The following is an 18,003-nucleotide window of genomic DNA, read 5'->3' on the forward strand; positions in this document are numbered from 1 at the left end:
CACTGATCTTAACAAGGCCAGAGTTCCATGATGTCACTGACCTTAACAAGGGCCAGAGTTCCATGATGTTACTGATCTTAACAAGGGTAGAGTTCCATGATGTCACTGACCTTAACAAGGCCAGAGTTCCATGATGTCACTGATCTTAACAAGGCCAGAGTTCCATGATGTCACTGACCTTAACAAGGGCCTCAGGACCAGTGGAAGCAACATCTTCTATGTTCATGTCATCTGACCAGAACATAGGAATACTTGGCCATGCAAACCAGTGGTGGGTTTAGTGTCTAAAGGAGAATGTACGAGCAGAAAATAAACCCGTAACTACTGTACAATATTGATGGTGGATCTTTGATGCTTTGGGGCTATTTTGCTTCCTCTGGTCAATAGCATCATGAAATGTACCCAGTACCAGGACATTGTAGCCAAAAAACCTGGTTGCATCTGACAGGAGACTGGAACAAGACAACAAGTGGGTCTTTCAGCAAGACAATAACTCCAAACACATCAAAATCCACTAACAAATGGTTAAATTAGCCACAAAATAAAATAGATTACTTGTTAAACAAAATGTCTTTCTCTGAGCAATTGTATATTTGTATTAAATAATAACCCCCATTTTTTTGGGACTATACAATATAGCTGAGTATGATTTATTTTACACGGTAATTAGTGCTCATCTTACTCAAGCGTGTCAATACATTTACATTTAAGTCATTTAGCAGACGCTCTTATCCAGAGCGACTTACAAATTGGTGCATTCACCTTATGAAATCCAGTGGAACAACCACTTTACAATAGTGCATCTAAATCTTTTAAGGGGGGGGGGGGGGGTTAGAAGGATTACTACTACAATACTTTCAAACCCCATTGTATCTATATAGTAAACGGCTCTGAGGTATAGCCTACGGTCCCTTGTAGCCTACGGTCCCTTGTAGCCTACGGTCCCTTGTAGCCTACGGTCCCTTGTAGCCTACGGTCCCTTGTAGCCTACGGTCCCTTGTAGCCTACGGTCCCTTGTAGTCTAAGCTTAGGACCTATGCTACTGTTGGCAGAGATGGGCTATATTTCTGTTACATGTATTTGAAATATGTATTTCACCGGCCTAAACTACACTCCAATGTATTCTGTAACAAGATACTTTCGAAAGATGTCATTTGTATTTTTGAAAATACAAAATACTTTTCTATACCATTTTTTTTTTTTTATAGCGATTCACGATTTTGTGTCCCCCTTTCTTCCTGAATTGGTATCAGTAGTCTGATGGCACTACGGTGTGATGAGAACGTCTGCTGAATGAACTAAACATACGTGTATGTGTAGAAATGAAGAATTGCAAAGCATGCTGAGTATTATTTGAATGAGCTCCGCCCCAGAAAAAAAAAGGCCAATGATAATGATACCCAGTGTGCTTTGCAGTTCATTTGTGGTCACTTTAAGCCTTCCACATCCTTCGGTTTGGCTGGCGCCTGGCTAAACTAGTGTGCTCGCATACTTCCTTAAGTCCTTTGCTTGAAAAAACGAGAGAAAAAAAAAAAAAGTGGCAATAGTACTGTTTGTCCATCTTAAGATGCCGTAGCCACTTCCTCAAAATAGTTTGAATGGATCAAAGATAACTTAATAAATCCGTCATTGCCGTTTTTTGCAGAGGAGATCCTAGTCCCGCAATTTTAGAAAAAAAAACGGCCCAAAATGTGATCATAATATACATGCATGAACCGTCCGAAGCGTTTGGGAAGAGAAGCATACAGATGCCTTTACAGTCAGTTCAACTAAGGTAGATAACAACATATTACAGTAAAACGTTTCTGAGAACAATTGCTGAGAATGTTGTTGCTGTTCGGACCGCCTACTTGCAAATGTATTTCTGTATACAAATATAAAATACATGTATTTTAAGTATTTTGTCGTTTATTTTTGATACATTGATCTTTATGGAATTTTGTCATTGTTTTTGCAAAATTCTTGACTGTAGGGGGCTTCAGGGAGTCGATTTACAAGAAACAACGGCAGCCATTTTACATTTTTCAGAACAGTACACCTCTCTCTTCCCGAAAATGGCTGCCATCACAAACTGGAAGTCTTGTATCAGGGAAAATTCATTAAATGTGTGGGGGGGGGGGGGGGGGGGATCTAATATCTTTATTCGTTTCGGAATGAACCCAAGCTAAAGTCCTGAAACCCAGCGAGCAGAGTGGAGCCCCCTCTGCACTGCTAGTATACCAACGTAAAAACACACAAACACACGGAAGAACAGACAACGAGGCCAGAGAGACTGTCTCAGTCGGGAGAGTAGAGGTGTAGGAAAGAAAATGTAATTTAACACTAGAGAAGGAAAGGACCGTAACAGATGTCATAAAATCAAATGTCAAAAAATAAGTAACCTAGTTAAAGGGATAGTCCAGGATTTTGGCAATGAGGTCCTTTATCTACTTCCCTACAGTTAGATGAACTTCGGGGATACCATTTTTATGTCTCTGTGTTCAGTTTGAAGAAAGTTGCTAACTAGCATTAGCGCCAATGAAGTCTATGGTATATGCTAGCAGACCCGATAGCGTTCCAGTCATTGCGCTAACATTAGTTAGCATGATCGCAGATACCATAGACTTCCAGTCATTGCCCTAACGCTAGTTAGCAATTGCACTAGCGCTAGTTTGCAACTTCCTTCAAACTGAACACAGAGACATACAAAATGGTATCCACAAGTTCATCTAACTCTAGGGAAGTAGATAAAGGACCTCATTGCCAAAATCCTGAAGTATCCCTTTAAGTATTTTCTATATTATGCAAATATTGTTTTTCTGATTTGGATCAGGGTTTATGAAACTATGATGTGGGTGTCATTCTGAGGAACCGAGGAGAGGGGGGGGGGGGGGACTACTGCTGCTTCTGAAGCAGCTTCTCTGCGTTGGAACTCAAGCTTCTGGCCTGCTTCACACAGTCTTCCTCACTGTGAGGAGGAGATAGCGGAGGAAGAGGTAAAGAACCAAGAAATTAAAGGGATGGAGGAATGGAAAGATAAAAGAAAGTAGCGATGGATAGAACAGAAAGAGAGTGAAAGAGGGTAGTTATTAAGCCCTGAAAAGAACACATGTTTAGATTAGATCTGAGACACTGGCAAGAGTCTGTCCAAAGCATTGTCAGAGGAGATTCTCTTTCAATCCAGGATTGGTCTTCATCTGGGTCCATGAAATCCATCCCAAATGCTTTGGGTAAACTCCAGTCCTATTATTCTGAGTAGCAGACTACTGGTGTAGTTGAGTAGTAGAGTAGCAGACTACTGGTGTAGTAGAGTAGCAGACTACTGGTGTAGTAGAGTAGCAGACTACTGGTGTAGTAGAGTAGTAGACTACTGGTGTAGTAGAGTAGATGTTATACCAATGTTAGCACTGGTCCCAAATGTAAAAAGTTAAATCACAACAGAAAACGTAGGCGCACCAGAAAAGCAGATGTTTTAATTGATTGATTAAGCCTATATTTAATTGATTGATAAAGCCGATATTTAATTGATTGATAAAGCCGATATTTAATTGATTGATAAAGCCGATATTTAATTGATTGATAAAGCCGATATTTAATTGATTGATAAAGCCTATATTGAGCCTATATGAAATGTAGCTACTTTTGAAGCACATGCTATGTGCTAGAAACAAATGACCCTTTTAAAACATTGTTTATGTTGATACAAAAACCTGACATTTGAAATTAAAGTTATTTGTGGAATATAAGGTTTCCGCATTGTGAAAAAAAACCCCACTATTTTCCTATTGAGATGCAGTACATTTAAATGGAACACTGTCTCTTTAAGAACATCAAGTTTGTGAGTGACATCACAAGAGGGACCAGTCATTCCTTTATTGCAGTGGTCATTTTGCAGTAACATTTTCTGAGTCAAAATGTAAGCGGAGATTTACTGGTCTGATAAAACATGTAAAAACACATGACTTATTCAAACCAGTTCTGTAGCAGAGGTTTTGTGCAGTAAGCTATAGGCCCAATACATTATCACCGTGAATTGGCTATGCTTGAATTGCTCTGCCAATGTTTTTCTTCTCAGACCATTTAACTTGAGATAGCCGGTAATAGATAGACAATTCTTCTATTACTTGTGAGGCACAGCTGAGTGAGCCTAAATTTTATTTTTTTATTTTAATGGACTGATGGTGCCTGCATCTGATGGACAGTTTAAACAGAGGGAGGGAGAGCGCAGCAGAGGATCTTCCTCTCACCATCTGTACCTCCCTCCACTGAAACGGACCAAAAGGGGGACACTGTCTTCCAGCTGACTGCGAAACTCGAGTCCCATTAAATTGACTAAGATGTCGCCGGAGAAGAAGGCTGATGTTTTACGTGTCCCCAAACGATTGCGTTTTTTGTTTGTGTTGTTTGTGTTGTTTTTTATTTTTTTTACTTGTTTTGTACATAATGTTGCCGCTACCGTCTCTTATGACCGAAAATAACTTCTGGACATCAGGACTGTGATTACTCACCACGGATTGGCAGAATCCTTTTTTTCCATTAACGAGTCTGACGAGCCCGACGCGAATACTATACTGCTTTCTCGGGAACAGGCCCAGATCCCCGTGAATTGCGTGAAGAGGAGGCGGAGAAAAAGGGTCCGGAGGGCGGGGCTGCCTTCTGAGAATTCGTAGGCGATCGAATAAACCCCCCACTTCCTTCCATTCTGCTAGCAAACGTGCAATCTTTGGAAAATAAAATAGACGCGGAAGATTAAACTACCAACGGGACGTTCAAAACTGTAATATCTTATGCTTCACTGGGTCGTGGCTGAACGATGACACTATCAACATACAGCTGTCTGGTTATACGCTGTACTGGCAGGATAGAACAGCGGCATCTGGTAAGACAAGAGGTGGCGGACTATGTATTTTTGTAAATAACAGCTGGTGCACGATATCTAAGGAAGTCTCGAGCTATTGCTCGCCTGAGGTAGAGTATCTCATGATAAGCTGTAGACCACACTATCTACCTAGAGAGTTTTCATCTGTATTCTTTGTAGCTGTTTACAAACCACCACAGTCAGAGGCTGGTACTAAGACAGCACTCAATGAGCTGTATTCCGCAATAAGCAAACAAGAAAACGCTCTCCAAGGGGTGACGCTCCTAGTAGCCGGGGACTTGAATGCAGGGAAACTTAAATCAGTTTTACCAAATTTATAATCAGCATGTTAAATGTGCAACCAGAGGGAAAACAACTCTGGACCACCTATACTCCACACACAGAGACGCGTACAAAGCTCTCCCTCGCCCTCCATTTGGCAAATCTGACTATAATTCTATCCTCCTGATTCCTGCTTACAAGTAAAAAAAACTAAAGCAGGAAGCAGATGCTAAGCTACAGGACTGTTTTGCTAGCACAGACTGGAATACGTTCCGGGATTCCTCCGATGGCATTTAGGAATACACCACATCAGTCATTGGCTTCATCAACAAGTGCATCGATGAAGTCGTCCCCACAGTGACCGTACGTACATACCCCAACCAGAAGCCATGGATCACAGGCAACATCCACACTGAGCTAACGGCTAGAGCTTTCAAGAAGCAGGACACTAACCCGGAAGCTTAACCGAAATCCCGCTATGCCCTCCGACGAACCATCAAACAGGCAAAGTGTTAATACAGGACTAAGATTGAATCATTCTACACCGGCTCCAACGCTCGTCGAATGTGTCAGGGCTTGCAAACTATTACAGACTACAAAGGGAAGCACAGCCAAAGAGCTTCCCAGTGACAAGCCCACCAGACGAGCTAAATTACTTCTATGCTCGCTTCGAGGCAAATAACACTTACACATGCATTAGAGCACCAGCTGTTCCAGGAGACTGTGTCTCTCCGCAGCCAATGTGAGTAAGACCTTTAAACAAGTCAACATTCACAAGGCCGCAGGGCCAGACAGATTACCATGACGTGTACTGCGAGCATGCACTGACCAACTGGCAAGTGTCTTTGCATACCGCCCCAACAGATCCACAGATGATGCAATCGCTATTGCACTCCACACTCCTCAGGGGTGCGTACTCAGTCCCCTCCTGTACTCCCTGTTCCTTCATGACTGCACGGCCAGGCACAACTCCAACACCATCATTAAGTTTGCCGATGATTACCGACAACGACGAGACAGCCTATAGGGAGGAGGTCAGAGACCTGGCCGTGTGGTACCAAGACAACAACCTCTCCCTCAACGTGATTGAGACCAAGGAGATGATTGTGGACTACAGGAAAAAGAGGACCGAGCACGCCCCCATTCTCATCGACGGGGCTGCAGTGGAGCAGGTTGAGAGCTCATTGGTGTCCACATCAACAACATTTACATTTAAGTCATTTAGCAGACGCTCTTATCCAGAGCGACTTACAAATTGGTGCATTCACCTTATGACATCCAACACAAACTAGAATGGTCCAAACACACCAAGACAGTTGTGAAGAGGGCACGACAAAACCTATTCCCCCTCAGGTGACTGAAAAGATTTGTCATGGGTCCCCAGATCCTCAAAAGGTTCTACAGCTGCACCATCGAGAGCATCCTGACTGGTTGCATCACTGCCTGGTATGGCACCGGCTCGGCCTCCGACCGCAAGGTACTACAGAGGGTAGTGCGAACGGCCCAGTACATCACTGGGGCCAAGCTCCCTGCCATCGAGGACCTCTATACCAGGCGGTGTCAGAGGAAGGCCCTAAAAATTGTCAAAGACTCCAGCCACCCTAGTCACAGACTGTTCTCTCTGCTACCGCATGGCAAGCGGTACTGGAGCACCAAGTCTAGGTCCAAGAGGCTTCTAAATAGCTTCTACCCCCAAGCCATAAGACTCCTGAACATCTAATCAAATGGCTACCCAGACTATTTGCATTGCCTATTTGCTATTTGCCCCGTGCACAAATTCCTGTTGTTACGCCTGACCAGAGAAAGGGAAATATTCCTCGATATTAACAAGACAAGTCGCTAATAATAATAACAAGTGGAGGTTATCGAAAGACTTGGCTATACATTCATCTGCAGTGGGAATAGGGAGACCTTTTATGGATCATAAATATATTGTCAGTGTTGAAAAACAACAAACATGAACTTAACTCCTAAAAACAGCAGCTTGTTGCTGAATTCGTTGACTGTCTCTAGGACTGGTTTTAAAAGGTTTTTTTTAAATCTCAGAGTTTCACATTTTGCTGTGCGTTCAAGGAAACTGCACACACACCGTAATCTGAACCATCTGATTGGCCAGCCATAGGCCTATAGGTGCACTTGATTTGTTTTCCGGGCCCGGGCCGTATGACACTCAGGCAGCGGTACAGTGAAGCCCGATCTTAACCTGTTGAGGACAGAGGGCGCTGTTTTCACTTTGGGGGAAAATCGTGCCCAGTTTAAACGGCCTCGTACTCAATTCTTGCTCGTACAATATGCATATTATTATTACTATTGGATAGAAAACACTCTCTAGTTTCTAAAAGCGTTTGAATTATATCTGTGAGTAAAACAGAACTCCTTTTGCAGCAAACTTCCTGACAGGAAGTGGAAAATCTGAAATCGATGCACTGTTCTAGGGCCTGCCTATTAAAGTCCTTGATATTTATTAGAATACATGCACTTCATACGTCTTCCACTAGATGTCGACAGGCAGTGAAGAGAAATGGAGTGAATAACTTGATCTGGGGTCGAATAATAGCTCTCGGCATGACGTGTCACCAGTTTCCTGTTTTCTGGAGAGCGCGTGAAGGGACCTGGATTTGCCTTCTGATAAGCTGTTGTTATGGACGACTAATATCTCCGGCTTTGATTTTATTTGATACATGTGACAATATCATCGTAAAGTATGTTTTTTTCCAATATAGTTTTATTAGATTATTGAAATTTATTCGGGACGTTAGGCGTGTTGCGTTGTGTGCCTTTGTTCAGGAAGGAGAGCTTCGCGCCACTTTGCTAGCTTCCGTGCTAATTGACTGGAGAAGAGGACATTCTAAATCCAAACAATGATTGTTCCCGACAAAGGACCCCTTGTACAACATTCTGATGAAAGATCAGCAAAAGTAGGACCCATTTTATGATGCTATTTCATATATCTGTCGAACATGTTGTGCTAGTCGTTTGCGGCCAGATTTTGGGCACGCTCTCGCCATAACGTAAACTGCATATCGTAATGAAGTTATTTTTAGAAATCTAACACGGCGATTGCATTAAGAACTAGTGTATCTATCATTTCCTATACAACACGTATTTTTTAGTAACGTTTATGAATAGTTATTTGGTCAGAATAGTTGGAGTGTCATAAAAATATCCGCACATTCTGGGAAAAAGATGCTACGTTAGCACAATGTATAACCACTGATTTCAGCTCTAAATATGCATTTTTTAACAAAACATAAGTGTATGTATAACCTGATGTTATAGGACTGTCATCTGATGAAGCTTATCAAGGTTAGTGAAAATTAATATATTTTGTTGGTTTATTCGCTATCGCTAACGTGCCTATTGCTATCGCTAACGTGCCTTGATGAATGAATGCGGTAGTGTGGTAGGCTATTGTAGTAAGCTAATATAATGCTATATTGTGTTTTCGCTGTTAAACACAATATTGGCTGGATTCACAAGATGTTTGTCTTTAATTTGCTGTACACCATCGATTTTTCAGAAATGTTTTATGATGAGTATTTAGGTATTTGACGTTGGTGTCTAATTACTCTGGCTGCTTCGGTTCCATTTCTGACGGTAGCTGTGATGGTAGCTGCAATGTCAAACTGATTTATACCTCAAATATGCACATTTTTCGAACAAAACAGATTTATTGTATAACATGTTATAAGACTGTCATCTGATGAAGTTGTTTCTTGGTTAGTTAGGTTGGCTTTGTGCATGCTACCTGTGCTGTGAAAAATGTCTGTCCTTTTTTGTATTTGATGGTGAGCTAACATAAATATATGTGGTGTTTTCGCTGTAAAACATTTTAAAAATCGGACATGTTGACTGGATTCACAAGATGTTTATCTTTCATATGCTGTATTGGACTTGTTAATGTGTGAAAGTTAAATATTTCTAAAAAATATCTTTTGAATTTTGCGCTCTGCCTTTTCAGTGGAATGTGGGAGGAGTTCCGCTAGCGGAACCCCGGAGCCAGACAGGTTTACAACAACTATTCTGGGTGGTAGTTTTTCCTCTCACTGGTGCGCCCGAATAAAAAATCCAGGTCTCACAGCAAAATATTTAGGAGCATATGCAACTAAAATATTCACACTTTAGAGCCCTGAGTGTAGTGTGTAGTGTAGTGGACTTTAGAGCCCTGAGTGTAGAGTAGTGCGCTTTAGAGGCCTGAGTGTAGTGTGTAGTGTAGTGCGCTTTAGAGCCCTGAGTGTAGTGTGTAGTGTGCTTTAGAGCCCTGAGTGTAGTGTGTAGTGTAGTGTGCTTTAGAGCCCTGAGTGTAGTGTGTAGTGTAGTGTGCTTTAGAGCCCTGAGTGTAGAGTAGTGCACTTTAGAGCCTGTAGGAGTAAGTGACATATGTAGGTAGATATCACACTATTAAACAATAGATAGGTAAATAGTATAAGAAGGCAGATGTGAGTGTGTTTGCCATTCTGGTAAATACAGGAAACCAAAGATTAGCAGATGGTGTAGTAGTAACATAATATACATGGATAACATAGAAATATAAAAGATAGCTGAACATTGGAGTAACGAGCCACATGTTGACATAGATCATGAGACCGTGGTAATGGAAATCTACTGGGGGACGTTCTGACCCTCTGACCCTTGTAGATTCTCCATTGTGTTGACAGATTGCTCAGACATGTTGGTGCCAGGGTGCTTTGACACACTAGATTTATAGTCTATTCATTCCACTAAAGAAAAACATACATACCAGAGAAATATGCCTATAAGCAATTGGATACCCTAGGGATAGCGGGGACAGAACAAAGAGTGCATTGATTTAGTGGTGAGGGGAAGGACACAGAGTATGTTGACACTAAGATAGAGGGTCTGACCACTATTGTAATTTAACTGAAAGCAGATGATGAGCGTTAGTATGTGTGAACAAGCAGGAAGCCTGAACTAAAAAGATAATGGCACAAAGAATAGGGGAAGTATGCTTATTTGCATATGGGGTGGACTCATATGCTATTTGGGTATAAAGAGCGAACTAGTGCTCTGGGAGTGGGTGGGTTCCGCGGTGTGTGTTCCGCGGGGTGTGTGTTCCGCGGTGTGTGTTCCGCGGGGTGTGTTCCGCGGGGACATGCCAGTTGGCTGTACAATTGTAATAAAGAGCATGATTGAATTTACAAGTTCTGATAAAGCGTTATATTTTTGAGATGATTTTCCACGACATATTTTGGCGAGCTTGCCAGGAGCTGATAGGGACTGGGACGTTCTTGGCTGATGATGGGTTCTTTGGACAATCTAACAAACAAGGGTGGCCGCCCAACTAGACGGTAAGCAAGTTCTTACAATAGTTGAAATGTATGGATTGCTTCAGAGATCCTGTCTCAGCGAGAGGAGCGCCACGTAAGTCTCTCTTTCAAATTTCCTAAAATGAAACCAGTAAATACAAAAGAACTTTTAAATTCAATGAATTTGCATGTATGTGTAATTTGGGGAATTGTATTAAATATAAATGCATGTGCATGTATAGAGAATGAGTGAATAGGTGCTGTGAACTTTGCTTGTGTTAGATGTAGAGTGGGCATGCATGTGCTCGCTCAGATCAGACCGTTCGAATGTGTAGCTTAAATGATGCGGTTGTTTGCGCATCTGGCTGAGATGGCTGGCTATAATGTGGGACAGCCCATACGGTAAAAACAGATAATGTAGGTAGAAAATCTTGTGATACCTCTTCAATAAAATTAGTAGAAGGAATGCTTGGACAGGTTACTTATGAATAACGGCTCTAAAGATAACAGGGAACTGCATGAATAAGTAGTTAGAAAGCCACGATACCGCTCGTTAAAAAAGGAACATTTTTAAAGAGGTCTGATTGGGTGGATATTTAGTAAATAAATACTTCATGGATACCGCCTCAGAACGGGGGACTGTACGGATGAATATTTAGAAGGCAGGAAAAACGTTAGCCCGATTGTGCGGCGTTCAACTGCAAAAGTAGCTTATAAATATTAGGTTGTAGGAAAACGTTAGCCCGATTGTGCGGCGTTCAACTGCAAAAGTAGCTTATAAATATTAGGTTGTAGAAAAAACGTTTGCCCGATTGTGCGGCGTTCAACTGCAAAAGTAGTTAATACGGTCGAAACATAAATCAGTAGTTAAATAAATATTTCATGGTTAACGCTCTGAAAGGAGGACTGTACGGATGAATATTTAGGACGTTTGCCCGATTGTGCGGCGTTCAAATGCAAAAGAAATCCTGCGAATAAAAAACCGCTCTGTCTAGCTAACAGGGTTTTGTAATTCAGTAGGTCACGCCACAATACTAATCAAATAAAAGAAGAAAATATCAGTATTGGGGGTTGGGTAGGATATGAAGACAAGCTGATCCGATTAGACAGTAGTCTCTCGTCATATCGTAGAAATCCTATTAGCCTAGGCTTATGTTGAACAAAGGGATTAAGTCAATAAAGAAAGAACTGAGTTGTTTTGAGGTAAAAACAAAAGGATGAATGATAATGTTGTAAGAAATGAGTAGATCTGTGTAGAGATAGAACATTAGGAAGAAAGAAAGGACAGGTTGGGTTGTGTGTGTGTGTCTGTGGTAGGAAGAGGCATGCGCAAGCCTCTCTGATAGTTAACTGAGTGTAATTTGAGAAGGAGAGTGCAGTTAACTGCTATTAGGCAGATGGAATGAAATTAAGGAACATCGAAGTAAAATAAGTTATAATCAAGGATAAAAACACTGATGTGATAAAGTAATAAGCGACCATAGTAGAATACTAAAAAAGGTGTTAAAATAAATAACCATAAAGATAATAAAAGAGGATTAAACCAAATAGTGTGTAACAAGACAGAAAGTAGAATCGTCGATAAATTGAAATTGTACTATAAAGTTAAAAACGAATTTAGGTTAGTTAAGATAAATAGTGATAAATAGTGAAATTCAGGACAGATTAAGGATTCACGAACGGTGTAACAAAGGAAGAGGAAAAAAGAGGCCGTCGATCACTCTGTACCCACAGAGACTGCGGTCTAAAAATAGCCTGAAGGACAGAGACCAAAATATGAGAGGTTTGTTTCACTAAAACCGTGAATCGGGAATTAAACAGTAAAATGGGATAAAAGACAATGAAATAATAAGAATATAGATAAGAGGTAAGAAAGTATAGACAAAATAAATTAATAAAGGTAAACGTAAGACGTTAGATAGAGATCGTAAAGGAGCGGGCAGTGGACTGGTGTGACTCAGTTGGTAGAGCATGGTGCTTGCAACACCAGGGTTGAGGGTTAAATTCCCATGGGGGACCAGGATGAATATGTATGAACTTTCCAATTTGTAAGTCGCTCTGGATAAGAGCATTTGCTAAATGACTTAAATGTAATGTAAATGTAATCATAAAATTGATTAGAATTATAAAATGAATAAATAATAATATCTGTAATGGGAAAAACACAGTGATATTTGAAGTATTGTATTAGAATAAGACATTAAGTCATCTGTAGTATTCAGAAATAATGTCTGTACTATATAGAGCTTGGTTTGAGAAGAGAAATTAAGTGATGTGACAAATGCATTTTTAATTGGAAAGGGGATTCGCTCTACCTTGGAAAAATAGTAAATAAAAGGTGTATAATACATGGGAGTATTTAGGAAAAATACAATAATTAGTGGCATGACAACAAAATGACTGTTTCCATAGAATAGGGAGAGAAGGACACTATTACCTGATGAACAGGATAAATAGGACAAGGGAATTAAACAGTCACATGGGACCAAAATGTGAAGCTCGATTTGCAGGCGTTCTGATGTCAACATTCTATCATCAGAAAATACATTGCGATGGGGTTGTGTGTGTGGTTCCTCTAATCCTCGCAGACGTGCGGGTGATTGGCAGAACTATTGACAAGATCTAAGAACCAATAAGAAAATAGCTCTCTGTTCTGGATATAGGTATATCGGTTATGGGAAAATTAGTGTAATGTGACATTAGAACTTAGTGCGGTAGCAGGAAATGCCGCTATACAAGAGTTTATATCCTTGTCAAAATGACAGACAACTAATTGGTTTGAGGTTAGTGAGAATGGAATTTTTACTTGGCGGTGTGTAGTCTCTGAGGGAACAATGAGTGTTTCATAGAGATTGCAGTTTATATGTGGTCAAGAAGAAGTATTAGATCACGTTTGACTTGACATCTAGTAAAGTAACGATGGAATATTAATTGTTAGACATTATATACCACAATTCTCTGGAACTGTTAAAGACGCTTTAGAATAAAATCTATGGATAAGTAAAATTATTGGTTTGCTGACTAAAAGGTAACATTGTGAATATTAACGATATGTACACTTTCTTTTCCAGAAAGAATAAGGGAAAAAAAGGGTTTTCAATCTTCTCTGGTCAACAATGTCATTGGAGACTAATTAACTGCTTTCCACAGTAATTAAAGTCAGCCGCTTTAAAAATAAAAATATCTGGATAAGGCTAAAACATGGAGTTCTGGATGAGTGAGTCCAGTTCGTTTGCTATTATTAGCTTATGGTTCACTAGTGAGTACACCATGTACTGGGAATGAATATGCATTAGTAGATATATTGGAAGGGTTTTTTCCAATTCAGTTTCAAATTGGGTATGCAAAAGGATGAACATGTTTTTGAAAAATGTATTTAAGTTGCTCCTAAAGAAAGGGGGAGTGGAAACATATTAATGGTGTCAAAATGCCCTGAATCCTAGGAATTTCCTGTGAAAGACTGATCACCTTTTACTAGAAATTGTTGGAACAGGTGGGATTTACTTATAAAATGTTTAAGACACCAGACTCTATTCAAACTGTATAATTACTTTGAAAATCTATTATGTCTCTGGGAAAATTATGAAGAGTTGTACCCTTAAATTGAATAAGTTATTCGAATAGGTTTATTTTAATTTTTATTTTTGATATAACATGGGTTCATAGGTAAAACTATCAGTTCCTTGGGGTTATGGTCTTTGGGGAAATACACAAATGTGTTTTGTTCATTATGCATATAAAAAGTGTTGAAAGTTATTCCAACGGGTTTATTGGAGTGTGGGTTTGTGAGGGTTTTTGTTGATAAAAACATCATCTGTAATTCATCTGAGAGAACACTGGTGAAATAAGGGAGTTATCATAAGAAGGTGACGTCAGAATGCTTTAAGGCATGGGAGAGAATATCACCACAAGTGGGTGTGGAGATCAAACCCACCCTAACCGACTGAACAGTGAGGGACAACTGTGTCTGATGACCTGTGAACTGTATCTAAAAAAGACATGCTGAAATGACATTATATTTGTTGGGAGAATAATGACTTAAAGTTATTGGGGTACTGATTTTTTATTATCAGGCCATTCATGAGAGAAACTGAGACAAAAGGGCTATTGGAAAATAGATAATACTGGTATTTAAAGTGTTTAGTATAAATGTTCATTATTAAAGGGATGTTGTGTATTGAATAGATAAGGTCAAATTTGAGTTAAAGTAAACACTAAGGACTGTTATCCTGAATATTGGGTTGGAAAATGTATTTAAGAAATAACTGTTTAGTTATTTAGATATAGAACTGTTTAAATTTAATAGGCCTAGGGAAGCTCTGGAAACTAATCCTGAGACAAGGTGGTTGACAACTTACAGAATATTAGATTAAAGGTTTTTTATTTTTTGTTTTATAATGTCATTGGAATTGGAATGATAAAATCTAATGTTTAATTGAATAAAAAGATAGTATGTTGTGCGATGATACCCAAGAATGAAGAAGAAAGAGACCAATAATAACAGGGGCATAGAATGAAACAGATGGACGTTTTTCTCCAGGTTTAATTACATTACGAATAGTGGAAATTTATTGCAAATGTGTAATTATTATAAAAAAAAATTATTATTATTATTATTTTTTTTTTTCTCTTTTTCTCGTTTGGTCAATTTATTTTTGTTTTGAGGAACATAAGGTTGTGTATATGTTCCTGAGGAGGGACTGATTGATATAAATGATATATAAATTGACTTAAGGATGTATTAAACAATGGCTGCTATGGGTTAGGGGACTCATAAATGAAGGTAATGGTAGTGAATGGGTGTTATTTGTAGAAACTATGTATAATAATAGAGATAATTCACAGAAAAGGAAAGACAGCTGACTGTGTAAAATATAGGGAAAATTCTAAAGTAAATAGAACAATTCACATATCTAAAGATATGGTAAAAAGAATAAGTGGTGGCATTTTGAACACTAGAGCAAAAGTTTAAGAAACTTATGACTTAGTTTTGTGAGGATTGGATATTCTTCCAACTGGAAGACACTTGACTGAGTACATGTTATTTTACAGCAGTTGCCGTAGGGACCATCATTTAACTATCATTATGAATATTTCTGTGGCAGGAGGCCAGGTATTTGAGGCAGAATGGTTACATAGGGCTGTTATTAAAAATTAAGATTTAGTGATCTTGCTAATGTTGTCAGGAAATAACCCATGTGTAAGTGTGTATGTCCTCAGGAAAAAACAGCCAGAAATGGAAGGGCTTGGGCTGCATTCTGGAGACTGAGTGTACATCAAGATACACCAGGCTGGTGGTATACTTCTTACAACACTGCAGTGGTAAAGTTCTTCTTGTCTCTCTTTGGTGGGTGCATAAGTCTCACGAGAAATAAGGTCCAGCTGAATAATGGGTGAGCTTGAAAACACCATGACAGAGGATGTGGAATCAGAGAGAGAAAGAGAGAGAGACTAGATTCCACTATAGACATACTGGGTTGAGTTTGGAGGCTACTTGTTTTATTTTTAATACATCATGTGAAAGAGAATGGATGATAGGATATTATACTCTAAACAAACATGTTAAAGGGATTGATATGAAAGCATATACAGTGTTGAATTAATTCAAGAAGAGAGAATGTTAATTGTAGGTTATGCACATGATTATCAGTTGAAATGGAGTAGATGGGAAACTAAGTAAAAATGACATGATTTGGGAACACCTCTCAGAACCTGGGGCCGAAAGGGGAAGACTGGGTGGAAGCATGAGGAAGCTTTTTAGGGCTTTTATTTTTGTGGAGTCCAGCAGAAAATTATCCTGGAGGCATAGAGTCAGGTAAAGAGAGAGTGGGAATTGTCATGGTCTCAGATTTCAGTTTGCATGAATATATTTATGCATAACACATAACATTGTCAATGCTGTTATGTTTTGTCTGTTGTTTTCCAAGTCTTATGTTTAGGAAACCAGAAGGAGAGGGGTTCGCCAGCTTCAGCTGGAATGTCAGTTTGTTGTGTGATGAGTGATGGAAGTAAGAGGATGTATGGTGCAATCTTAGAACAGAGGCCATAAGTCTCTAAGTATGAATGCTTCACAGAAAGTAGGCAGAAACCTGAACCAGGATGAGAGGTTCTGCGTCTGATGATCCAAGGGGACCAGAAGGACCTCTCCCAGTGATACCAGGAGATCTAGTCCACGTTGGAGGGATCCGGAGGAAGTGGGATCAACCGAGGAGAGATGGACCCTATGAGGTGGCCAAAGCAACAAGAACGGCCGTCCAAGTGAAAAGAAGCCAGACGTGGTACCATCTGAACCACTGCAGCTGAGTCCCAACAGAGAGAAGGATACAACCACATAGAGATGAGGACACAGAGGATGCTGATTCACCAGGAGGGAGCCTGGAGGAACCAGGAGCAGCGGAAACGATTGAGACGCCAGGGAGGAGCCAAGAAAACAGCAAATTAAGTGAAAGTCAAAATATGACACGTGCACCGACTAATGCACCCAGAAGAGGAGAAGAGGCCTCACAAGGAACAGAATAAGAACGTTTCTTTCCTAAAATTGAAAGCCTTCCAGATGGAAGCTAAGTCCGGCCTGAGGAGGGAGCCTCAGGTGAAGAAAGAGGAGGAAAAGTCCCGCAAGTTGAAGAAAATGGAGATTACCCAACAATTGACTTTTAAACTTTTGAATGGCCTCCTTTACAGACAATTGATGTTAGAACAACAAAAGAATAATGACATTGACATAACAGAAGTAACAGTGAATGCTAGTATAGAAACAACAGACTAATGCACAATCAAGATGTATTGTGGGAGCAGGAAGAGAAGAATGGAATCAGCCGAACAATCCAAAAAGACTGACAAGGTTTGAATCTCTGTTCCACCTCAATTTATAACAGAAGTAGGAGAACTGAAGTCTATCTCAATCATAAGGATCAAACCCTTATCGGAGATTGCACTCTGTGGATGGACATATCACCAAACAAAGGGACAAGTCGTTTGGGATCCGAAAGGATGTGACCTGACATTAATCAAAGAAAAAGACGAGAGGGTGCTCATCATGAATCAGATTGAACCAGTTGAAGGTGAAGAATTAATAGTTGAAATAACAAGAACAACAGTGACCGAAGGGAGTAGCACCACTGTCATTAAGATTGATCCTACCCCTGCACATGAACAGGAAGAACCTGTGACAACAACAAGGGTGGCGGCTGCTGTGACAACCACAGTAGCTATCACTAGATGACATCGACTGCCCTTACCAAGCAGACCACCGTGCCAACAAAGCAACCTGAGACATCAGTCAGAGTTTTTACTGATATTTGAAACTTTCTGATAAACTCTAATGATCTACCTCAAGATAAGAACATTGAAAAAGCAACAGAATTAGATATATCAGAATTAGAACCACTCAAGGACACCACATGAGAAGAAGTAGTGAAGAAGGAGTGATACGAATGGGCTAAGTATATGGCAAACAGACACAGAATGGACAATTGTATTTTGTGAAGAAAATCACCTTTGTCTGATCTTTTAATAGTCTCTGAACCAGCATCATGTAAAAACTGTGTAAGTTGGGAAAAATGACTATTGTACCAATAGAAAGTATTCTTTCCCTTGTGTGACATAAAATGTAGGATT

At 39.9% G+C, this 18,003-nt stretch overlaps 1 protein-coding gene across 6 annotated transcripts in view; it reads right to left on the reverse strand.

Moving 5' to 3' along the window:
• LOC129855561 (protein RUFY3-like) overlaps positions 1-18,003 on the reverse strand; it is an 86,930-nt gene that overhangs the window by 14,551 nt on the left and 54,376 nt on the right. The window contains exon 12 of one of the 6 annotated variants that reach the window (XM_055923356.1): positions 1,891-2,947. The exons of the other annotated variants lie outside the window; for them this stretch is intronic. Within the exon in view, the coding sequence (XP_055779331.1) occupies positions 2,875-2,947 (73 nt within the window). The 3' untranslated portion in view covers positions 1,891-2,874. Of the gene's footprint in view, positions 1-1,890; positions 2,948-18,003 lie in introns of those variants that run through there. 6 annotated transcript variants of the gene reach the window in all.

The sequence above is a fragment of the Salvelinus fontinalis genome, chromosome 5 (genome assembly GCF_029448725.1).
Source record: "Salvelinus fontinalis isolate EN_2023a chromosome 5, ASM2944872v1, whole genome shotgun sequence".
Lineage (NCBI taxonomy): Eukaryota > Metazoa > Chordata > Actinopteri > Salmoniformes > Salmonidae > Salvelinus > Salvelinus fontinalis.